This window comes from Scomber japonicus, chromosome 10 (genome assembly GCF_027409825.1).
Source record: "Scomber japonicus isolate fScoJap1 chromosome 10, fScoJap1.pri, whole genome shotgun sequence".
Lineage (NCBI taxonomy): Eukaryota > Metazoa > Chordata > Actinopteri > Scombriformes > Scombridae > Scomber > Scomber japonicus.
Window position 1 is genome coordinate 33,406,604 of NC_070587.1, and position 25,913 is coordinate 33,432,516.

General features: G+C 42.1%; 2 protein-coding genes across 2 annotated transcripts; one reads left to right on the forward strand and one right to left on the reverse strand.

Moving 5' to 3' along the window:
• Positions 1 to 5,981: 5,981 nt before the first annotated feature.
• Positions 5,982 to 14,137, forward strand: LOC128366929 (E3 SUMO-protein ligase ZBED1-like). The gene is made up of 4 exons (XM_053327690.1): positions 5,982 to 7,442; positions 7,636 to 7,720; positions 11,795 to 12,034; positions 14,130 to 14,137. The coding sequence occupies exons 1-4, from the start codon at positions 5,982 to 5,984 to the stop codon at positions 14,135 to 14,137; spliced, it is 1,794 nt and encodes a 597-aa protein (XP_053183665.1).
• Positions 14,138 to 21,763: 7,626 nt separating this feature from the next.
• On the reverse strand, positions 21,764 to 23,050 carry LOC128366555 (NLR family CARD domain-containing protein 3-like; the record flags this gene model as incomplete). The annotated part of the gene is made up of 1 exon (XM_053327292.1): positions 21,764 to 23,050. A coding segment is annotated over one exon (1,287 nt), but the record flags the coding sequence as incomplete, so codon positions are not given.
• Positions 23,051 to 25,913: the final 2,863 nt, after the last annotated feature.

The window sequence follows — 25,913 nt, forward strand, 5'->3', positions numbered from 1 at the left end:
ATGACACATATATTACAACATATGTTATCATGAAAGAGGACACTTTATATTTAATTCATTTGATGATGAAACAGTTTGATGTAAATTATTTTGATTAACATTTATTCTTCACATCAGTGGTTCACATCATCTTTTTTTTAATCTATTTGTCCTGATGCATTTTATTCCTTAAATGTAAAAATAAAGTTTAGAGAAAGTTCAGACAGGAAGATCATCTTTTTTACAAGCTCACATCAGCTGTCAGTTTTTCTTTTTTTTTTAAACTTTAATTTTTATTTGGATTTTTCATTTAATTACCGCAGTATACATGAACACAAAAGAAATGCAAGAGAACTACATCCAATAGCAGCTTATAGGTCTTCCATACAGTCACAATACAGCAGTTTAGTCCTGATCAGTTGTCAATACCCAAGTTACTGATTGTTGTATTGAGTTGAATTATGACCTGCTAAGGATACCGTTGTGATGTTGGAAATACCTGTTGCATACAACCGTCAACAGAGGGCAGTCTTGTACCAGAGTTAGTACAAAAAGTGAAATAAATCAGCCAGGGAAGCAAGACGCAGTCTCCCGTTATTATTGGTTTAATAGCATATAAGTTGAAGTAATATCTATTAAGACACAATAAAGTGGCGACGAGGATAAAGCGGTGGATGCGTGTATCCTGTGTTCGTGGGGAGGAAGACTTTGAACCGGCCGGAGTTTGTTTTTCTCACCCTTTTTGTCGTGACTGTCGGAGGTTAGCAGAGGAGCTAACTAGCTTCACCGTCAAGGACACAGCGTGGCCATCAGTAAACGGACGGAGCGTGAGTACAGTAAAAAGAGACTGGAACAGTAACTTGCTAATAAGCTAAAATGACTGGACTGGTTGGCAATGTGGGTCCCTATGATGAAAGGGAAGAGCAGTGGAGCTCCTATACCGAGCGTTTTGATTGCTGTGTCGTAGCAAATAGCATTGAAGATGGAAAGCTGGTGCCGACATTTTTGAGCGTGGTGGGGCCGAAGACGTTCAACTTGCTACGTTGTCTGGTTCAGCCAGATAAACCCGCGTCCAAAACCTACGACAGCATAGTGGCTACGTTAGCAGCTCACTTCGCACTGAAGCCCCTGTTAATTGCTGAACGCTTTCGTTTCCATAAGAGGAACCAGGAGGAAGGAGAGTCTGTAACAGTGTTTGTGGCTGCATTAAGGAAGCTGGCAGAACATTGTGAGTTTAATAATGTGCTAAACGACACCATCAGAGACAGACTTGTGTGCGGGCTGAGGAGTGAAGCGGCACAGAAACGCCTGCTGACTGAAAGTGCACTTACCTTGGAGAAGGCTGTTGAAATCAGTGTGTCCATGGAATTAGCCGCCAAGGAATCTCATCACCTCAATTCAAGTGCAAAGGTTCACAAGGTCTCCACAGAAGAAAAAGGAGCACAAAGCAAATGTTACAGATGTGACAACAGTGGACATTTTGCAGCTGAGTGTTGGAGTAAGGACATCAATTGCAGGAAGTGTGGAAAAAAAAGGACACATTGAACGCGCTTGTAGAGGCAAAGGAACTGAAAAGAAACAAAAACAATGGAACAAAAAGCCAAAATACAGATTTAAAAAGGGACAGTCTGTACATAACATGCAGCAAAGCCACACCACTGCTGGGGACAACAGCTCTTCAGAGGAGGCGACAGTGTACGTATTGTCAATTAGTGGAGAGTCAGATGGATACTGGGTCACTCCACTGCTGGATGGAAGTCCAGTGCGCATGGAAATCGACACAGGTTCAGCAGTCTCCCTTGTGTCAGAGACTGTTTACAAAGAGAAATTGCTGCACATACCCTTGAAGCCTTCCAGCCTCACCCTGCGGACCTACACTGGGGAGCCAGTGCCAACACAAGGGGTAATCCATGTCACCGTCCAGGTAAATGGCCAAACAGCTAAGCTACAATTGTATGTGGTTAAAGGAAATTTCCCCTCACTGTTGGGCCGCTCTTGGCTTAAGAAGCTCATCTTGGACTGGCCTGCAATCCGCATGCTGTGCAGAGGAGACTCAAGTCTGTCAGCTATTCTGAGCAAACACACAGAAGTCTTCAAGGACGAGCTAGGGAGCATGAAAGGTATCACAGTTAAAGTGAACATCAAACCTGAGAGCACATCAAAGTTTTGTAAGGCAAGACCAGTTCCCTATGCAATAAAACCAAAAGTGGAAGCTGAGCTGGACTCTCTTGTCAGGAGTGGAGTGCTGGAACCTGTCAAACAGAGCGACTGGGCTACTCCAATAGTACCAGTCATGAAAAAGGATGAATCAGTGCGGGTATGTGGAGATTTCAAAGTCACGATCAATCCAGTACTGGAAGCTGAACAGTACCCACTGCCCCACATTGATGATCTGTTTGCTTTCTTGGCAGGAGGAGAAAAATTCAGCAAGCTTGACCTCAACCAAGCCTACCTCCAGATGCACGTGGATGAAAAGTCAAGAGAACTACTGACAATAATCACCCACAAGGGCCTCTACCGATACTGCAGACTACCATTCAGGATAACATCAGCCCCGGCTATTTTCCAGCGTGCGATGGACCAGATATTGAGCGGACTGTCTGGAGTCCAATGCTATCTGGATGACATACTTGTCACTGGAAAAACAGATGAAGAGCATCTAACAAACCTGGATGCCACACTGCAGCGACTGGAGGACTACGGACTCAGAGTCCGCAAATCCAAATGTGAATTCTTCCAGACTTCAGTCGAGTACTTAGGGTACGTGATTGACTCAAGAGGTTTACACAAGGCGCCATCCAAGGTCAAGGCGATTGTAGATGCACCAGCACCTCAAAATGTGAGCCAGTTGCGCTCTTATCTTGGACTCCTAAACTACTATGGAAGGTTTATTCCAAATCTGTCCTCTCTGCTTAACCCACTACATCAGCTGTTGTGCCACAATAGACCCTGGAAATGGACACCACAGTGTGAGAGGGCATTCGTTCAGACAAAGACTGCACTGTTAGGGTCCGATGCCCTGACACATTTTGACCCCAAGCTGCCCTTACAACTTGCATGTGATGCATCCCCCTACGGGGTGGGGGCAGTTGTTTCTCACATCATGGCTAATGGTGAGGAGCGCCCCATAGCGTTTGCTTCACGCACCCTCAGCAAAGCAGAGAGCGGATATGCTCAAATTGAACGTGAAGCGCTGGGGATTGTCTTTGGGATCCGGAAGTTCCACCAATATCTTTTTGGAAGGAAGTTCATTCTCCTGACAGATCACCGCCCCCTGACGACAATTTTTGGACCCCACACAGGCATTCCGTCCTTGGCTGCTAGCCGCATGCAGAGATGGGCCTTATTGTTGTCTGCTCACACCTATGATATCAAGTACCGAAAGTCTGAGTTACATGCTAATGCAGATGGCTTATCCAGGCTACCCCTACCTGTGGACCATGGTGAGCCACGTCAGGCTGACATCTTCTACTTCAGACAAGTGGAGGAAGTTCCTGTTACATCTGCTCAAGTGAGACGACAGACCAGTAAGGACCCAGTGCTATCAAGGCTACTGGATGCTGTGCTGAAAGGAGGAGGTAGGGATTTCCCGGAGCTAAAACCGTACATGACAAGATGGAACGAGATGTCTGTACAGGCAGGATGTCTTCTATGGGGACGCAGAGTGATTATCCCACCAGTGCTGCGAAAACGGGTACTGCAGCAGCTACATGTAGGCCACTGTGGTATTGTTCGCATGAAGGAGCTGGCCAGAAGCTACTTCTGGTGGCCAGGTCTTGATGGACAAATTGAAGAAACGGCCAGAACATGTCCATCATGTCAAGCAGTCCGCTGCATGCCACAGCCTGCCCCTCTTCATCCGTGGGAATGGCCAGGGGGTCCCTGGCGACGCCTTCATATTGACTTTGCTGGCCCATTTGAAGAGAGGATGTTTCTGGTGGCAGTGGACGCACATAGTAAGTGGCCAGAAGTGTCAATAATGAGATCGACCACGGCAGAGAAAACCATTGAGAAACTTGGTGAGATGTTCAGTCGATTTGGCTTTCCTGAACAACTGGTGAGCGATAATGGGCCCCAATTTATCTCACAAGAGTTTGAGAGATTCCTCGAGGCTAACGAGGTGCAACACATTCGCTCTTCTCCCTATCACCCCTCTACCAACGGACTGGCAGAGAGATTTGTTCAAAGCATGAAACACGCTTTAAAGGCCTCCCAGGGACAAGGCTCCCTCCATCAGCGGCTGAACAGTTTCCTGCTCTCCTACAGAAACATTCCACACTCAACCACAAAAGTTGCTCCTGCAGTACTCCTCGTGAAGAAACAGCTCCGTACCAGCCTCGACCTTCTGAGACCACCTGACACTAAAGAGACTGTGCTACAAAAGCAACAAGCACAGGTGGAGAGACGCAAATCAAGATCAAAGGAAAGGATTTTCCACGCAGGTGATCAGGTACTTGCACGTAACTACACCAACGGTCCGAAATGGGTTCCTGCCACTGTCATAGCACAGACCGGCCCTGTATCTTATACTGTCCGGACCTGTGAGGACATTGTCTGGAGGAGACACGTGGACCAGCTGCTTGCTGGAGCTGCCGCACCTGAAGGAACTCTACCGGTGAGCTGTGCTGAACCTGGCCTGCAGGTTAGCCCAACTCAACTTACATGCACCCAGGACACAGCAGACGCTGGAGAGCCCGCTTCTGCTGGTGTTACCTCAGCTGATGCACAAACTGAACTGACTTCAAGCCCGACGCCAACATCTGTGTCTGACACAGCCAGTGGGGCTACACCAGATGGTAGTGCCACCCGCCGCTACCCACTAAGAGAACGGCGGTCTCCTGAGCGCCTAGATTTGTAGTTGTGACATACCCAGAAGTATGGGGCAGAATAATCCCCAGGGTTATGTCAGGGTCTGAGTAGTCCACCTCATTCCCTTAGAAATAGAAAAAAAATAAGAAAACATTACAGAAAAAGAAAAGGAAAGATGGACATTTAAGTTGTTTTTGATATTTAGTCAAATGTTATATGATTGTGTTTACATACTTTTACAGTATTTGAGAATTGTTTATTTCATAAATAGTTACATATAGTAACATGCTATACGGTTACCGAGTATATGACATATAACATACTTCGTAGTTCTGTTAACAGTACATATCAATGCTTTAAGAAGTTGATGTTAATTTACTTATTAGATGCAGGTGCAGTGTTCATTTAAGTGGGGAGGAGTATGTTATGTATTGAGTTGAATTATGACCTGCTAAGGATACCGTTGTTATGTTGGAAATACCTGTTGCATACAACCGTCAACAGAGGGCAGTCTTGTACCAGAGTTAGTACAAAAAGTGAAATAAATCAGCCAGGGAAGCAAGACGCAGTCTCCCGTTATTATTGGTTTAATAGCATATAAGTTGAAGTAATATCTATTAAGACACAATACTGATGGTATCACCCTCACACCTCCTGTAGTAAATCCATTTCTCCCATTTCCCTTTGAATTGTTCCTCCTGTATTCTCTAGGTATGTGTGAACTCATAAATCTCTTCTACAACACTCAGCCACCGTTCTCTAGTAGGGGGGTCTACCTTACACCAGGATCTTGTAATTGCCTTCCTGCTAGCGACCAATAATACTTTTACCAGGTATACATCCCTTCCTTGTACCTCCTCCTGTGGTAGGTTCCCCAGATATAATGCCAAACAGGTTTTTGGTATCTCATATCCCAGTATCTCCCTCAGCACATTAGGGATGTAAAAAAAATCGATTTTGCATCGATGTATCGATCCAACAGCCGACGATACGATGTATCGACACGTCCGCAAGAGTATCGATTCATATTTTAAAAAAAAAAATCCGGTCTATTTTATCCATTTGCTCCTGGATGTAATTCAGACTCCCGTGCTGCGGGTGGCGCTAAACCTATTTTGTCCTCCTACCTCGCTTCCTTTAGGCTACCCTCTTTCCGCATGCACACACACACGCAAACAGTAGGCAAAACAGTCATGGCTGACATAGCAGAGGAAAAAGAAGAGGTAGGCAAAACAGACGTGGCGAAGGAAAAAGATGACATACACACCCCTCACGGTTCCAAGTCGTTTGTGTGGAAGTATTTCGGGTTCCGTAAAGATGGAAGAAAACTGATTAAGGATATGGCTATATGCAGAAAATGTCGTTGGGAAGCGCGCTACTGTGGCAACACATCCAATCTGTCTGCTCACCTGAAAAGACGCCATAGAGATATCCTCGGCGAAGAAAAAGCACAACCCTCTACAACATTGACGACACTTTTTCCTCAGAAGTTTTCGAACAGCTCTAAGAGGGCGAAGAATATATCCAAGGCAATCGCGTTCTTCATATGTAGAGACATACGCCCCTATTGCGTGGTGGAGAACGAAGGCTTCCGTTACCTGCTCGACACTCTGGAGCCGAGGTATTGCATTCCCTCGCGACAGCACTTCAGCGAATCAGTGATTCCAAAGTTGTATGCCAAAGTTCGTGATGGTGTCATTCAAGAGTTGCAGAAGGCACAGCGCGTAGCTGTAACATGTGACGGATGGACCTCCTGCACTACAGAGTCATTCATCACAGTAACATGCCACTTCATTGACCACGAATGGGAGATGCACAATTACGTGTTACAGACACGTGTGCTGGCGGAGACACATTCAGGAGTTAACCTCGGACACGTCCTGCGAGCTGCGTGTGAAGAGTGGGGTCTGAGTGACAAAGCGCCAGCCCTCATCACAGATAATGCATCCAATATGAAGAGGGCTGGGGAAGAGGCCGGGATGTCACCCCACATCATGTGCTTCGCGCACACACTCAATCTGTCCACTCAAGATGGCCTCAAAATTGCAGCCACGGACAGGCTGTTGGGTCGAGTTAGGAGAATTGTGAGTTTTTTCCATCGCAGCGCAGTTGCCACAGCAGTGTACAAGGAAAAACAAAAACTGCTTGACCTCCCGTGCCACAAGCTTAAATCGGACGTGAAGACAAGGTGGAACAGTTCATTCGAGATGTTAGAGCGATTCCTGGAACAACAGCATGCAGTGACGGCAACACTCCTGGACAAGAAGCTGAGGAAAGGCGCAAGCGACATTCACACTCTCACGGAAAGTGACCTAACCGCAGCAGAGCAAATGGTTAGCTTGTTGGCCCCACTGAAAGCTGCCACCACGCTCATGTGCGAAGAAAAGCAACCCACAGTATCAATCATCGCACCCCTCAGAACGAAATTGCTGACGCATTTCGAATGTGCACCGGACGACACTCCCTTGATCAGAGACATGAAACGAGCCATGGCCGAGGATCTCCAAGAACGGTACGAAGACGAAGAACCATTCTTACACCGTGCAGCTGCGTTGGACCCGAGGTTTAAAAAGCTCCCGTTCCTGACTGATGAAAAAAGAAACCAAACCTTTGAATGCATTGCGGAGGAAGCAGTACAACTGAAGGAACAGAGGGTAGGTTGTTTCTCATCATATACTTTAAAAAAATATAAAGCATAGCGTTTGTTTATTTATTTATTTATCTATCATTAGTTGGTGTTATTAGTTGTAGTCGTTAGTGCTGTTATGGTAGGCCTAATACTTTGACCGGTTGGGTGATGTAACTTAGTAGTAAGTTGGTGTTCATGAGTGTATGTGTCTGTGACAGTTACAGAATGAAGCAGAGGCCCAGGCCCAGAAAACACCTCCTCGTGCCCAGACGTGTGATGATGAATGGGAAACTGAGACTGAAGGTAGCCTACTGTTCATACATTCTACACTTAAAGACCGTGTAAAGTGAAAATATATTTGTGTTCTGAGTTAGTCACATCACAGACAGATGTGTTATTAACCATCCTTCCAAATTTGAATGCTAGAAAAATTGTCTAAGTATGTAAAATTATCTTTTAAAATCATGAAAAATCAAGCACTTCTCTGTGCTGCCAAACGCTGGGGGCGTGTCTGCTGAAGGCGCTGGAAACACACCCACGCGCGGAAGGGGGCCGCCTCCGTGTAACATAGCAACAGTAGCAATGGACGCTCGCGCTAACAGCATTGCAGTGACCCAGCCCTACATGTTTGAGCCATCAGAGCCAGACACTGACTCGGAGTCAGACAATGAACATGCACAATCTCGTGCCTCACAGTCTGCAACAGAATGGTAATGTATGTCTCCTATTTATGCAAGTTAGCAATATGTATTACTGACTCTCTGCTATGGGATACTGACGCCGAGCTAGCAACCGAGTTAGCTGCCGAGGTACGCTCCCACTGACTAGCTAAAAACGTTAGGGTTTCATGTAATGAAGAATTGTGATTGTTTTGTCTGTTTACAGATTAAACACTTGATTTTTATTACTGTTTCATTAATTTAATTACTCCTTTTGTTTTTACCTAATAAAGGTAGTACTAGTATTTGTGTTTTAGAGTGTAGTGGGTGGTAAACCCAAGTAAATTCAGTTTGTCCAGCTTTGAAAGGAGGCAGTTTACTCGTTTTTTCAGATCACACTATTCAACAAATGTGGGGAAACGCATTAGGTAACTAATTAGACTACAAAAAAGTTAAATATAACACTAACCTGTTTCACTTAGTCAGTTACTTACCTGTCTTCTGATTAATTTGTGGATTGCTGAATGTCATCATTACATCACACAGGCTGAATAAGACAATATGCTTCAACTGATTAGGTCATTTTGCTGAACCGGGCTTCATACTGAACTGACAACTGAAATGGTTAACATTTGTCACACTGTGATTAAAAATATACTTGTGCAGGTGCACATGTGGAGAATGCAGAACACTGCCCACAGAGGTTGAACATGTCTGCTGCAAGGAGCTGAATGCTGTATGTAAATAAAAACTGTTTTTCACAATAATAATTCAAATAATTAATACATAAGCAGCAGCATACTAGATGTCTAGCACTAAAACACCTATTACACATATTCCTATAGGTTCAGAGTAGATGTGGAGAGCTGCCTGAAGAGCCACGCTGCATGACTCTTCATCCAGGCTTGGAGCCAGTCTGCCTGAACCCCGACTCCCTGCAGAATGCCCTAAACATTTATCAGGCAGACCATAGACCACTGGCGGAAAAGGAAAGATCTGGGTAACGTAGACAATATAATAATTGTTTTACTGATTTCGGATATTTATAAGTTACACTTGTGTTGATCAAATGACATGCCTTTCAAAGACAGGTACGGTTTAGTACCCGGGAATAAACTTACATCATTTATACAATCATATTATAGTTGACTAATGTATACAGTGTATTTCATTTACACTCAAAGCACATGAGTGATGCTTGACTGTATCCATTTTAATCCTTCATCTTCCTGAGCTATATATAAACTCTCATGTTGGACAGATAAGTACTGGTTCATTCTTTAGCTGTTTTTCACTACATAGTAAATCAAACAACATGTACATCACCTTGATATATAGATGTATAAACTGAATGCACATGATTGGACATTTATACAAGCAATCACTAGATTATTATTATTATTTCTGAAAATGTAGCTATGTGGTCGTGGAAATTCCTTGGAAACTGCTGTCCATTTTCTTGTCCATCCAATATGATGAGGTAGACTGCAGGTTGATGAATCAAACTCATCTTCTGAGGTCCCAATCTGTAAGACATGACAAAAATGTGGAGGGAAACAAATAAGTTCAGTTTGGTTTCAGATAGGTTCTTCTAAAAGACAACACATGTCAATGTTTTGTGAAAGACAGCTCCAGTGTCAAATTTGATTACACAGAGGACAACATACCAAAAGTAAACATACATAAAAATATAAATCAAAGTATTTTTCTACATTTTTTATTACAGGCGTGCTCGCTACCTGGCCTACAGGAGTTTTGTGTCCTGGTGCTGGGGATACCTGGGAAAGGACAACCGGGTTGTCATCCCCTCCTGTGTTGTCCTCCGCATTCATCAGGAGTACCCTGATGAAGATGGGGAATACACAGGTTTTAAACCTCCCCTTTAGATTGATTTATTATTTATAGTTTATTGATTGCTTATAATGTTATTTGTTTATAAAATGTGTCCAATATAAAATAAATGTATTATTGAGTAATGATATATTTGTGTGTGTCACAACTTACTTCTTTTACAATGGAGGCTGGTGGAGCTCTGGTCCTGAGATTGGCTGAGGCAGGAGTAGGCTTGGGCGGTATAAAGGTGTTGCAGTATACCAAGGTGCTTTCTGAGTGCTTCATACTGTTATAGTGGTTTAATTTCAAATGTTTTAGTCACCACGGAAATTAGTCGCCAGAAATGTGTAATAAATACCATACACCAAGGTAAATGTCTGGAAGCTATGAAAGGCTTGAAAAAAAAATATATACTGCCCAAGTCTAGGCACAAGGTAAGTCACAGGAACAGTGGCTGCCAGATATGCTGGAGGAAGACACTGAGACCTGTACATGGGAAAAGAAAACAGGAATAAGGAAAAGAGACGTTAGGCTGTCATCATGACCACTGCATACATACATACAACATACCTTGTGGGTACCTCGGAAGCCACTTTGACGCTCATTTTAGGTGTCCCTCGGTCCATGTTTTACATTACACACAAACGTAAAACCTCAGTCTACATATAATTCCTTGTCATAGCTATATTGGTGCACATAAAATATTACCTGTCGATTACCATTGTGTTGTCAGATGGATGACGCTCAGGGAATAAGGCCAAATTATGTCACGATTACATGCATGCTAACATTACACGGGCATGACAGGGTGCATGATGTAAAATCACTTTCAGGATTTGCACATTCAGCAAAATGCATTTAATTGCCTAAATGTACAGTATTATAACTTATAAGCACATAACGTTACTTACACTCTCTGACGGGCACATAATGCCGGTGGCGGTGATGATGGCACCTGCTGTCGGCGGGATGGGAGGATGTAAGCCGGTGAGGGAGACGGTCGGTGGCGGTGATATAGGCACCTGCTGTCGGCGGGATGGGAGGACGTCAACCGGGGAGGGAGACGGTCGGTGGCGGGCACGTAATGCCAGTAGCACCTGCTGCCGGCGGGACGAGAGGACGTAAGCCGGGGAGGGAGACGGTCGGTGGCGGGCACGAAGCCGGGGAGGGAGACGGTCGGTGGCGGGCACGTAATGCCAGTAGCACCGGCGGGACGAGAGGACGTAAGCCGGGGAGGGAGGCGGTCGGTACGGCACCTCTAAACAGACACAACGGACTGCTCAAAAATCCCGACTTCCAGTGAAGATGCACACACGAGGAGGAGTCATGACTAGTTAGCTAGCTGAGAGCGAGCTGGAAAACGACTGAGGCTAATGCGCTGAATGTATTTATACTGCAGCAGCAGCAGGGGCGGATTTATGATAATTACCGCCGCGTTACGTAACGCGGCGGAGATTTCAGACCCGCCTACTAAATCCTGACACAGAAATCTGGAAACACAGTTTGTGAAGCCTAGCTCCACAATTCAAATCTAAATGGTTGAAATGCTTTTTACACCTTTTTTAGAAATACATTTATGACCTATTTAATGTGTTTAGAAGAAAATGTCTGATTTCACTTTACACGGTCTTTAAGCTTATTCAGATACATCATAAAGATCCTACTTTAACCTACTCATATTACATATACACATAAATATTATACAGATATTACATTATACATGTACATTTTATATATTTTACACTACACAAACAAACACATACACACACACTTATGTATGTAGGCCTATATTATATACTAAAACTACTATGACTAGAGCCTACTGCCATATTATACTTTGACTATAACTATACTCCTTCTGTTGTCTTATTTTTGTTGAATTTAGAAGCACCCCCAGCTTCCAAGAAAACAAAAGTATTGGATGACTTGTTTGGTGACTCCTTCAGCACTGAGGACCTAAGTGTCAGGAAGAAAACATCCAAGGAGCTTGTCAATGATGAAATTAGGAAGTACAGAGACATTGCATCTCTGAGCCTGGGTGGTAAGGTGCTAGAATGGTGGAAAGCTCACCAGGCTGAGTTTCCTCTCTTGGCCGACCTGGCCAAGACCTACTTGTGCATACCTGGTACAAGTGTACCATCAGAACGTGTCTTTAGTACAGCAGGGGACATTGTGCGTTCAGAACGTAGTCTTTTATCCTCTGAGCATGTGGACCAGCTGATTTTTCTAAAGAAAAATCTGTCCATAAGCACAATTGAAAGTATTGAACTGTAACAATGCTGTAGTTTAATGGTTCAGTTTTACTGTTCTCTTTTCCACACCCCTTCTGTATAGAACAGAGGCATTATTGTGAATTAAGTAAATGCCTACTTTTTTGTTGCTAGTGTACATTTTGACTGATTTTGCTGGCCCTGTGGAGTATGGCCTATGTTTTTGTTTCTTTTTGTTGCTAGTGCACTTTGAATATTGTCATTTTATATTGAATGGAGTACAGGCTTATTTTTTGTTACCATTTGCTACTACTGCACATTTTGCACTCATTGCACTTATTTTATGGAGTATTGTCAATTTATATTGAATGGCGTACAGGCCTATTTTTTGTTACCATTTGCTGCTAGTGCACTTTTGCACTCATTGCACTGATTCTGTTGAGTATTATTTTATACTGAATGTTGTATAGGCCTGTTTTTGTTACTTAACACGTTGTACTTTGTACAGTACTTTTTGATGCAAGGCCTTTCAGAAACTAAAACAGACATTATTATTTTTCAGTGAATGAGGTTGTCATAGCATAGGCCTAGGTGAAGTACAACTTTGCTGTTTCTCAAATAAAATGTATAACGGTATTACAGCTTTCATTGATTTATTTCAAATTTGAAACATTGTCTAGCCTGTAAGATAAAAAAAAAAAATCGAAATCGAATCGAATCGAATCGTATCGTGGTGTATTCTTGAGAATCGAAAAAAAATCGAATCGTTGGGTCAGGAAATCGATATTGAATCGAATCGCCATGATGGGTGTGATTTACACCCCTACAGCACATTCTAGACTTCATCCCAATATCCCTCCATCTTTTGACATTTCCAAAATACATGTGTGTGGTCTGCTTCCACTTGACCACACAACCTCCAACATGATTTCTGACCTGGTGTGTGTCTCCCCTTCATCTTTGGCATAATGAAGAACCTTATAACGTTCTTCCATCCAAATTCTCGCCATATCCTAGAGCTAGTGGCTGCGTGTTGAACTTTGCACATATAATACCAGTCAGCTTCTGTTATTTCTATTCGGAGCTCCTTTTCCTATTTTTCTTTAATATAAACAGTTGAAGCACCCTCGCTGGCACCTAGCGCTTGGTACAGAGCTGAGATTACTCGACATTTCCTCCCTTCATATGCATTTATCATTATTTTAATAATCATGTTCTGTTCTTTGGATTCTTCTGACCTTATTTCCTTTAGATAATAGTCCCTCAGCTGAAAGTATCGGAAAAGTTAGTTTGCCTCCAAATTAAATTTCTCCTTCAAAACCTGAAAGCTCTGCATTTTCCCCCTCTCAACCAATATACACATTGCTATAATACCCCTATGTGCCCATCTCTCAAAGCCCAAATCATTCATTCCCGGTTTAAATCTCTTGTCATGTGTTATCCATCTCAGAATTTTTGCTTCATTTTGTAGTCCATACTTTTTTACTATCAAATACCAGATCCATAATGTGAATTTAGTTATTGGGTCCAACAATTCCTCTTCCCTTTTAAACAATTCCCTATCAGTTAGTAATATTTGTACCGGACTAGCCTCTACCTTCATTTCCATATCCTTCCATCTAGCTACATACTCTCTATTACACCAACAAGTTACGGCCCTGAGCTGTGCTGCATAGAAGTAGTTTTGCAGTTTCGGTACTGCCATGCCCCCTTTGTCTTTGGGGAGCTGCATGGTGCTATATCATATTCTTGGCCTCCTACCCCCCCCCAAATAAACCTGGATATCAATCTATCCCATTCCACAAACTGTTTCTGTGGGATCATTACTGGCAGTGTTTGAAACAGGTACAGTAACCTCGGTAATATATTCATCTTAATAGTTTCTATCCTAGAACTAAGGTCCAATTGTAGCATTGACCATCTGCCTATGTCCCATCTGAGTTCCTGATTAATATGAATGTAATTAGCAGTGTATAACTTCTCAATTCCCTTTGTGATGTTCACTCTCAGCTATCTAATGGTTTCCAAGTTCCACATAATTTTGTATTTCTCTTCTAACTCCGGTGTAGGGGCATAGTTTATGGCCAAGATCTGTGTTTTGGTAACATTGAGTTTGTAGCCTGAGTAATATCCATACTCCTCCAGTAGGTTCATCAAAGCAGGGAAGGACTCACTGGGCTGCTCCAAGTAAGCTACCACGTCATCAGCTAACAGGCCTATCTTATGTTCTCGACCATTTACCTCCACCCCTTTGATGTCGTAATTCTGCCTAATCGCCTGTACCAATGGCTCTATGAATAATGCGAAGAGCGTTGGAGAGAGACTACACCCCTGTCTAGTAGACCTTCCCAGACAAAAGGAGTCTGTGAGGCTGCCATTCACCTTGATCCTAGCAGTCGGCTCTTGATATAAGGCTTTAATACACTGGACAGATTTTTCCTTGAAACCAGATTTTTCTAACACCTTGTATAAATAGGTCCAATTAACACTGTCAAAAGCCTAAACTAACTAACTAAAATTGCACTATTCTTCCTTCATTGAGTCTCTTCTATAATGTGTAACATCCTCCTAACATTGTCCTGTGTCTGTCTTACTGTAATAAAGCCAGTCTGGTCTTCGTCAATAATGTCAGTCATGAATGTCTCGAATCTTTTGGAAATTATTGAGGTGTATATTTTGTAGTCCACATTTAGTACTGATATTGGCCTATAGCTGCTACACTGCTCTTTATCTCTGCCCTCTTTCTGTATGGTTGTGATAACGGCCTCCTTCCATGAAGGAGGGATTTTCCCTTTGTTAATTATATGTCTAAATGAGGCCAACAATACTGGGGTCAACTCTTTTCTAAAGGTTTTATAAAATTCTGAGGGGAATCCGTCACTACCAGGGGATTTATTATTCTTCATTCTAGAAATGGCCTTTCCATCTCCTCCTCTGTAATGTCTGCCGTCAATAATGCATTTCGCTCTTCCCCTATTGATGGGAGATCCAACCTGTCCAGGAAGTTTCTTATGTCATGTTCGTCTGCCATTGCTGGTTGTGTGTATAAGTTTTGATAGTATTCCCTGAATACTCTCTCTATTTCGTCTGGTTCAGTAAGCAAGTCATTAGTTTGTGGGTCTCTAATTTTGTGTATAGCGTTCAATGCTTGTTGTTTTCTCATACGTCTAGCCAATAGTCTACTTGCTTTGGGCCCTCCCTCATAATAGGTTTGTTTGACAAATCTAGCCTTTTTTTCCCACTTCTGTAATATATTGTTAATTTTATTCTTTGCCTCTTTCACTTGTCTAAGTACCTCTGCGTCGTTTGTGGCATTATGTTTCCTTTCCAAGTCCTTTAAGTGTCCAATTTGTGTATGGTAGTCCGCTAGTCTAGATTTCTTGCGCAGCGTTGTATGTGCCATCAAGTTTCCTCTGATGACTGCCTTAAGCGTATCCCAAAGAATGATTGGATCTACCTCCCCATTACCGTTTTCCTCTATATCTATATCTATTTATATCCATTTTTATCCTTTCAACCAGTTCCTTGTCATTCAGTATCCCCACATTCATCCTCCACATTGTAATCCTCTTCCTTTTGTGTAAGTTTATTGTCATATAGACTGCATTATGATCCGATAAATCTGCCACCCCTATCCTACAGTCTTCTACCCTATGCTTGTCTCCCTTTGTCATGAAGAAATAGTCCAGTCTTGAGTGCATTTGGTGTGGGTCTGAATAGTGTGTGTAGTCTCTCTCCAAGGGATGTAAGTCTCTCCAAACATCTACTAGTCCCAAATCAACCAGTTGCATATTCATATATCTACTAAGCCATGTCTTATTCTTTTTTGTACTAGTTGTATCTAGATTGTAGTTTATCACCATATTGAAATCCCCTCCCCATATTAGAATCCCCTCTAGTTCTAGATTAATAATGTCAAATAATGATTCAAAGAAGGCTTTCTTGCTATCTGGAGGTGCATAAACATTGATCAGTGTCACTCTCTGTCCCTCTAATTTACCCTTTACCATTATATATCTTCCCTCCCTGTCACTCTTTCTTTCTTTTTCGGGTTCAAATTTGGTTGAATTTGTTATTAATATGGCTACTCCTCTCCTATTACTTTGTTTGTGGTAGGTGTTATAAAATGTATTGTTGTACCCAAATCTCTTCAGTTTATCATGTTCCTCTGTAGACAGGTGTGTCTCCTGCAGAAACACCACCTGCATTTTTTCGTTTGTGAATTTGGCCATCAACTTTGCCCTCTTAATTGGGCTACACATCCCATTCACATTCAGTGATACCACTCTAACTCCGTTATGCTGCTTTATATACATCAGTTCCCCAATACACTTTCATTACCCATAAGCTGAACATGGACACAACAAGAACATCAGCAACCGCTGTTCTAACCAAATAACAGTAAACAAAAAAGCGGTCTCCCATGGTAAACTGGGGTTCTTTACGTCCCCCCATTTCTCCTGTTGGTGGAGAGAGGGGAAATCCTAGCGATGGAGAACCCTCCAAACTGAAGTTCTCCCTTCACGCTAAAAACGTCCAACATATTCATCACTCCCGGTCTTAATCTAATGATTCTTTCAAAGCCAACAAAACGTTAGTTATAGGGATAGGTTTACCCACATAGTGGAGAATGAAACAAGACAGAATACCTCATTCAGTAAAATAAATAGGTTAACCTAACCGAAAGGGGGAAAAAAAACCCCAAAAGCAACCCTATACGAGTGAGTGTAATGGCAGTCATTCACCTCATCCTTCGCCCAGATTAAAATATGGGCTACTTACATGAATTTCACTAGTCCGGCAGGAACCAAAGAGCCTTTGAAAAGGGTAGTAAAAGTTATTTTTTTTAAAAAAGGCAGAAGTTCAGGTCTGTGCCATGGTTCAAGCAACTAAGATTAATTCTCCTCGCCTCGCTTCCTCCAAGTGAACCGCATCAGCTCCTTCTTTGCTCTCCCGCCGACTTCAGTCTCCCGGTCCCCGACTTTGCGCCACTTAAAAGCGGCTTGAAGCTGCTGTTCCAGCATCGGTTGTTCCTCTATCAGTCCATCCACCTTCAACCCCTTCTTCTCCATCGCCTGCGCAGCTTCTTGTGGATTGCCGTATGTCTGGAAGCCACCTTGCCAATGGACTCTCAATGATGTTAGAGGTGACTGAAACCTAATTCCTTCTCCTTTCAGTACTCTCTTCAGTCCAGCGTAACTCTGGCGTTTTGCAGCCACCTCCGCTGGGTAGTCGTGGTCGAACGTCACTCTCTTCCCCTCAATCTCGATTTTTGTCAGCCAGGCCTTTTTGAGGATGTCCTCCTTGGTTTGGAACTGCAGGAAGTTAACAATAATCTCTCGGGGATTCTTGTCTGGAGCAGGTCGCGGTGCCAGCGCTCTGTGAGCGCGCTGTGTTTGCAAGCTGGCATCCTCCCTGAGCTTAAGCTCCTCGCGAATCAAGCGCTCCATAAAATCGGGTACTGAGTTCTTCTCTGTGCCTTCTGGTACCCCCCAGACTCGAATGTTATTCCTCCTCGATCTCCCTTCTAAGTCAGTGACTTTCTCCTGTAGCCTCCTTTGCTGCTTGAGGGAAGAGGCGAGAATCCCCTTAAGATCTGCATTCCACTCCTCCGTTTCCAGCAGGCGCTCTTGCATGTCTGTAATATCTCTGCTCTGAGCTTCCATGCCTCGGTCAATGGCCTCGAGCTTGTTGCCCATCTCCTCCTTAAAAGTGGCTAGTTCTTGTATCAGGGTATTTCCCAGATTCTGAATCCCCTCTCGAATGTCCTTCATTTCTTTAAGGGTTTCCTCTCTATTGGTCTCAATCTACTTAGACACGTTGTCAAAACCAGTCTTAATGCTAGTTAGCATGTCGTCTCCAGCGGCATCTGACCCGTCGTCTCCCTTTCTATCTCCCATTTTTCCCGCTCTCTTTGCTTCTTCTCCGTTTCTTTTTAAGTAGGTTCCCTTCTGGTACTCATCCCCTCTCAGGTTGTGCGTTTGAATTATGGCTTTTCAAAGTTTTATCACTTCATCCACGGGAGCTCCTGACTTGACGTCTATCCACTCATTTGCTAAACCTTGAAGGTTGTTTCTTTGCTGACATTTAACTTTGCATTTGGGTTCCAGTGATTCAGCAGTAAGCTTCCTAGCTAGTGCTGCATGTAGCAAACAGTTATTTTCATGGTTCGTCTGAGTGTGAAAATTCAGACCATGTCTGCCACATCCTGACACTCGTCTCTAATGCCGTCTCTTCACCTCAGAGAGGACAGCACATTTATTTTCTCAGTCAGCAAACAAATCAAATGTGAATGTATTCAGTACTTCATCAGTAAGGACTGCATCTTCATCAGCGTGACATTTAGCTTTAGTATCGCATCACTATTCATACTAATCATCATTCAGCAGCAGCTATGTTAGTGCATGCTTGTTTTATTTTATATATAGATGCATCAGTAGCATCGCACAAACAAAAGGACATTTTATTTTGCATCACTGTCATTATGTCTAGACAATATGATGAAGATGATAGGTGATGTGGTCTATCGGCTGGGTGTAACCTTTGATTACAGTTAGGTGGATAGTTATTCTCGAGGGTGGAAGGACTACAACGTCCAACTGCACAATATGATTTAAGAAGCCCCTTTTTCTTTCTGAAGATAAATTCATTCACCCATTTATTAATCCTTCAATAAGATGAGATTAAAAGAAAGGGCACGTTGATCTTCTGACTGCTTCCAACACCGTTTAGATTCTCTCAGGTTATTTGTTAAATTATGTAATGTACTCAGCAGACATGCACGGTCATTATCAGCTCCTCTTCAACATCTAGACTGTTGGTCATCTACACTATGGCATCCTGATGGCTTTTCAATAAATGACACTTCTAAGGTGTGTAAAGCTAACACCTATGGTAAGCACTGCATATAACTGGTGGTTGGTGCTTCATGTTTTGTCTCACCATTCTTTAGCTGCTCTCTGATCTCTGGTCACTGCTGAACTCCTTGGAAGTCCCAATCATCTCTGAATTCAATCATCATTGTATGTTACTGCCTAGTTTAATAAGTACAAGTTAGTCCTGATCTCTAGCATTGCTGGCTACGGCCCATCATGCAACAGGTCAGGCTGGACAAATTCAAATTGGTAGCTGTTCAACTCATCATGCCCGTTAGCATCTCTGCTCATAATGGAACTCTGTTTTTATTATATCGTCTTATGATTGACATGTTTTTAAGTATATTTTTGGGGCTTTTTGCCTTTATTGTACTGTTAGTAGAGAGAGAGAGACAGGGAATGGGAGGCAGAGAGGGGGGCAATGACACACAGGATAGGACCAGGTGCGGGATTCGAACCGGGGTCGCCTGCAGTGAGGACTGTAGCCTCAACACATGGGGCGGGTGCTCTACCTACTAAATACCGCCACATGATTGACATGTTTATTATTATTCTTAGTGTGCGTTGGACATTTTAAGAAAAAACTGAAATGCTCATTATTTCATTTCATCACTGAGATGATGCACCTTGTACAATTATTGTAATTTTTCTTTCCATCTGTTCAGCTGATTCAAGCTAATTCTGAAAATTATTAACCAAACAGTGAAGGATGTGAATTAAATAAAAAGAAATAAAAGCATCAGTCAGTGAACTCACATCAGAGTCTTCAGTTTACAGGTTGGACTCTTCTCTACAACAGACAGCAGCTTCTCTGCTGAATCAGACAGTACGTAGAGATTCAGGTGCAGCTCTTCCAGATGAGGGTTGGACTTCACGGCTGAGGTCACAACTTCACAGTCAGTGTCTGAGAGTCTACAGCCAGTAAGTCTGTAATGACACATATATTACAACATATTATCATGAACTGGCTCAATGTTCATTTATTAAAGTAACTTAATGACATCATTAAATCAAAGCTACATGTGTAATGTGTAGAATCAGTAGTGTAGAGAAGTGCATGGATGTGGGAAAATGTGTGCTAGACAATAACAAACACATGAAGCAAAGAAAGAAAAGGGATGTTGCTGGTGGAAGAGAGAGGGAGACACTGAGCAGGCCAGCTTTATAAGGTGACCCAGCCCAAAGCCCAGAAGAACTGCTTCAACATGATGACCATGACTCTCATTTATTATCATGAGTTTCACTCTTATTTATAATGTTTGTCACTCATTATTATGATTAACATTTGCTCTTCACATCGGTGGTTCAAATAATCTTTAAAAATCATTATCATCATTATAAAATTCATGTTATTCATGAGGACATCTTGATTACTCTCCACTATTTTAATGTGACTGCAGGATATTTAGACTCAGTTCAGCTCAGTGAACAGTTCCAGTTGATAAAGATCATCTCTCTTTGCTACCTGCTGCTGTCAGCTTCACATCCATAAGCAGCTACATTTACTGACTGTTCACACACACTAATGAAACTAATGACCTGACAATATTACACCTGTACATCATTAAATATGAATGTCATTAAATATTTAGATGTTTAGTTGTCGACTTTCAAAAACAGAACATTATTTCAAATTGACAATGCAAAAACGTGCTCAAACAACAGGTTGCTGCTTGGACGTCCCTGAGCTGTTAAAGTAATATTAAATTATAAAGAAAACAACTAAATGATGATGTCTGATAGCTTTAACAAAATAACATGTATGCTTAACAAAAAGGTATTTTCTGTTGATCCACCTGAGCTGTTGGAACAAAAATGTAAATTATAAAACTATTAACAGGATTTGTTTCAACATGGTTCTAGTATATAAATCAAAAAGAGTTATATTATATATCACAAACTATAACATATTGGTAATAAAAACCTGTTCCACACAAATAGAGCACAGTTATAAATCAGTGTTACCCTCCAGCAGTGTCAACCAAGAATAAAGTCTAAACCAGTTCAGCTCGGTGGTGTACAGACTGCTTTGATATTATTCTTAATGATTTCACACACAACCCAGAAAGAAATACAACGTGTCTGTGAAACTACATATTTACAGTATTTACAGTGGTTTATTTTGTAGTTACCAGTTTTACTTTTTCCATCAGTAGGCTACCATACTAACTATGTACACTAGATTCCCCTGCTGCTCTCCTCTTCTCCTGCTGGTGACTGTGAGATCTCAGCAGGTAGAAGCTGATAGTTCACTAACTATAACCAGGGAGCACACTGCAACAAGGTTAATGATCCACACACTGACATTATATCATTGATATGACACACGATAGAAAACTGTCTGCCTCAGAAACCATTAAGAAAAAAATGATGATGAAAGCAATTCTCTCTGACTTCAGAAATCTTCTTTGGAAAATGATACAGATCTTATTTTCAGCTCTAAATCATAATGGTGAAAACAGTGTCTCTGTGATTATATGTGATTTATAGAACCTGCTCATGTAATAATAACTTTACTGCATTCACTGATAAAATACTGATATATGTTGTGATAAAATGCTGCTGTAATAAAACCTCAACCACAACCTCAGAGTCCTTCATTAGTTTCATCAGGTTTGAATGTCGCCTCAAACACTCAAAGGAAGAGAAAAAGAAGAAACTGTAAAATCCAATAATTACTGGAAATAAATAGAATAACTAATAATTATTTCTATTTGAAGAACTAAACTACTAATCTGCACTGATTTATAATGTTAATCACATCTGGACTTACCGAGCCTTTCTGCAGTTCCTCACAGCTGGGATCAGTCTCCGTCGTCCCTCATATGATGTGCTGTACTTCTTCAGGTCCAACTCATCCAGAACCTCCTCTGACATCTGCAGCATGTAGGCCAGAGCTGAGCAGTGGAGCTCAGAGAGTTTCTTCTCTGATCTGTTCTCTGACTTCAGGAACTCTTGGATCTCCTGATGTACTGAGCGCTCGTTCATCTCCATCAGACAGTGGAAGATGTTGATGCTTCTGTCAGGAGAGATTTTGTACATGTTCATCTCCTTCAGGTTGTAAATGACTCTCTGGATGGTTTCTGGACTGTTCTCTGTCTGACCTAGCAGGCCTCCTAAGAGACTCTGGTTGGACTCCAGAGAGAGGCCATGAAGGAAGCGAACAAACAGGTCCAGGTGGCCATTTTTACTTCTGAGTGATTTCTCCATGGCTCTCTTCAGGAAGTCATCCAGAGATGAGTACCTGTAGTCTTCTCCCAGGAAATCCACCAGTACCTCTATGTTCCAGCTGGTGTAACAGTGGTACATGTAGACTGCAGCCAGAAACTCCTGAATGCTCAGATGAACAAAGCTGTAGACTGTTTTCTGGAAGATCACACTCTCTCTTTTGAAGATCTCTGTACAAACTCCTGATAACACAGAGGCCTCTGTGACATCAAGACCACATTGCTCCAGGTCTTCTTGGTAGAACATGATGTTTCCTTTCTCCAGTTGTTCAAACGCCAGCCTCCCCAGCTTCAGAAGAAGGTTCCTGTCAGCCTCTGTCAGCTCCTGTGGACTCGTCTCATGTCCCTCATCATACTTGTTCTTCTTCCTCTTTGTCTGAACCAGCAGGAAGTGTGAGTACATGTGAGTCAGGGTCTTGGGCAGCTCTTCTCTCTGGTCTGGAGTCAACATGTGGTCCAGAACTGTAGCAGTGATCCAGCAGAAGACTGGGATGTGACACATGATGTGGAGGCTCCTGGATGTCTTGATGTGTGAGATGATTGTGCTGGACTGCTCTTCATCACTGAATCTCCTCCTGAAGTACTCCTCCTTCTGGGGGTCAGTGAAGCCTCGTACTTCTGTTACCCTGCTAACACATGAAGGAGGGATCTGATTGGCTGCTGCAGGTCGGGAAGTTATCCAGATGAGAGCCGATGGAAGCAGCTTCCCCTTGATGAGGTTTGTCAACAGCACACTGACTGATGACTTCTGTGTGACATCAGACACGACCTCACTGTTGTTGAAATCCAGTGAAAGTCTGCTTTCATCCAGGCCGTCAAAGATGAACAGAACTTTACAGACAGCGAGCTTCTCTGCTGTGAGCTTCTGTAATGTTGGATAGAAAACACGGATCAGCATGATCAGACTGTACTGCTTATCTTTGATCAAGTTCAGCGCTCTGAACGAGAACAGAATCAGCAGACTGATATCTTGGTTTTTGGAGCGCTGTGCCCAGTCCAGAGTGAACTTCAGCACTGTGAAGGTTTTTCCAACGCCAGCGACGCCGTTCATCAGAACCACTCTGATGTGTTTCTGTTGGCCAGGTAAGACTTTAAAGATGTCCTGACACTTGATTGGAGCGTCATGGAGGGTCTTCATCTTGGAAGCTGTTTCAAGCTGCCTCACCTCATGTTGAGTATTAACCTCTTCACTCTGTCCCTCTATGATGTGGACCTCAGTGAAGATGCTGTTGAGGGGGATTTCACTTCCTGCTTCATCAGTTCCTTGAGTCACACATTCACATGTGCTGCTCAGACTGATCTGATGTTCATCTAAAAGCTCCTGCACACCACTTTCTGCTGAAAGACAGAAAAAGAAGGTATCATTAAAAATATATTTTCAGCAGGATAGAGGATAGATTCCTGTCCTGTTCTCAGAGATGATGACATCAGCAGACAGATCTTCAGTCTTACTTTGTACAGTGCTGGTCTGACTGTCTGTCTGCAGTCCAGCTCTGGTTCTGGATCCTTCTGCACACTGGGGAAAGGAGGATTCTCCTGATGAAGCAGACTGCTCCTCCACAGAAACAGCACTCCTCTTCCTCTCTCTGAGGACATGAAAACATTCTTTATGACACATGACATTAGTGGAGGCCAAGCGACAGCTCACATGCTTCATGCAGCTCTTTCCCTTCATAAACAGTCCACACTCTCAGTATTTGGATATGACTACATGTGTGTTCTTCAGGCTCTTGAGTAGGTTTACATCCACAGTGAAATAACTGTGTGTTTGCTGTTGGTTTAGTTTCTGCAGCTACATTTACTCTCAGTCACTGGATTCATTTACTGCATCATTAAAGATGGCATGTTTTTCAACAGTGTTTCAATCTGCTGACATGAATAGTTGGAAGGTGTTTTTCTGTAACTTGCATCATTTAGATAGAAATTAAAAAGTACTCATAAATAATTAAACAAGTGAATGAATACATGAATATTAAACTGTCATTGGTTACAGCCTATTATCACTATCAAATATGAATTTAGGACATTCAATTTAGAATAAAATAATGGATACTTCACGTGCAAAGCTTCAGAATTAGTGACAACAAAGCACCAACAAAGACAGAAAAAAAGAAGACTACAAGTAAATATGGATGTAAACAATGAAGGATTTAAGAATCCCCCCCTTGGGAGATCAATGAAGTTACCTTATACCCCATAAGATAAGAATTTACATGCATGCACCTTAATACATTAATTTGATTGATGAAGTTACTAGAAATGTCCTGTATCTCATGCAAGTCCACTCTAATATAAACTTTGTAACTTACCTCAGGTTATATTATATAGCCTGTTTCAATGAGCACATTGCAGGATAAAAGAGAAAAAACAGACGCTGCTACAATCTGCTTAATAATAATAATAGTAATAATAATAATAATGATAATAATAATAATAATAATAATGATGATGATAATGATAATCTCTTTTACAGGAGATCAAGGTCACATGTCAATAGAAAATGGGATCAATTATTAATTCTTCTGTTGAGCAAAAGCTTATAGATATTTACATTGTTCTCTTTCTCCAGATGTAGATAAGATGTAAACCAGTAACACTGGAGACATTCACACTGTAAAATAAACCAAGTCCTGCCTCTCAAGTTAGCAGCTTCCTATACATGACATGACTTTAACTACTAAACACATTAGTGACTGACTTTAAAAAAACAAATAGTGTTGTAATGTAGTTTATGAAATGCCATTTAAAAACTGAATCATCTTCAGGTCAGTTTACAGTAGAAACAGTCTCTTACTTTGTGTCTGAGGGTCCAGGTTCATTACTCAAGTCTTGAGGATCACCTTTAGACCCATCTCTCTTCATAGACTCATAGCCAGATGTTAGAGACTCTGCTCCGTCCTCCTCTTCCTCCTCTTTCTTCATCTTCTGGAGTCTGAGAGGTAAACCAGTAACACTGGAGACACCCACACACATACACACTATAACTATAATTAATATACATCCAGTCCTGCCTCTCAAGTTAGCAGCTTCTTATTAGTTTACATGACTTTAACTACAACTATGTGTGTTTTCTAGTCATCATAAAGATAAACTTTGGTTAAACTCTGGTTTAAATCCAACAATCAGACTTCAGATTCAGATTCAGATCATTTAGATAGATTTGTTTAACAGTGAGTGAGTCATCTCATGTTGTTAGGCCCACAGACAGTACAGGACAAGAACATGATAGACAAAGTGACGACAGTGCTCAGACTGAAAGGACAAAAGAAGATCGGCCCCAAGAAAACAAGATACAAGAGTAAAAAAGAAAAATTCAATAAATAAGAAAAATAAAAGACATAAGACACATAAAACCAAGTTAAGAGATCAAATATGTGCCATTAGTAAAAACAAGATAAAAGAAACAATACAAAACATGAAAACATAAATAAAGTTACATTAAGCAGTTTCTGATGGCTGCTGGTGCAAAGCTGGTTTTGTATCGTTTGGTTTTCAAGCAGGTCTCATAAACCTCCGTCCTGATGGGAGCAGCAGGAACTCACCATTAAGAGGATGGGACTTATCTTTTAAAATAGAGCCAGCTATCCTCTGTAATCGTCTGCTGTACAGAGATTCTGGATAAAGCTGAGACTCTCCAATCAGTTTGCTCGACCATTTCACGATTTGGTGTAAACAAGTTTTGCTTTTGAAGG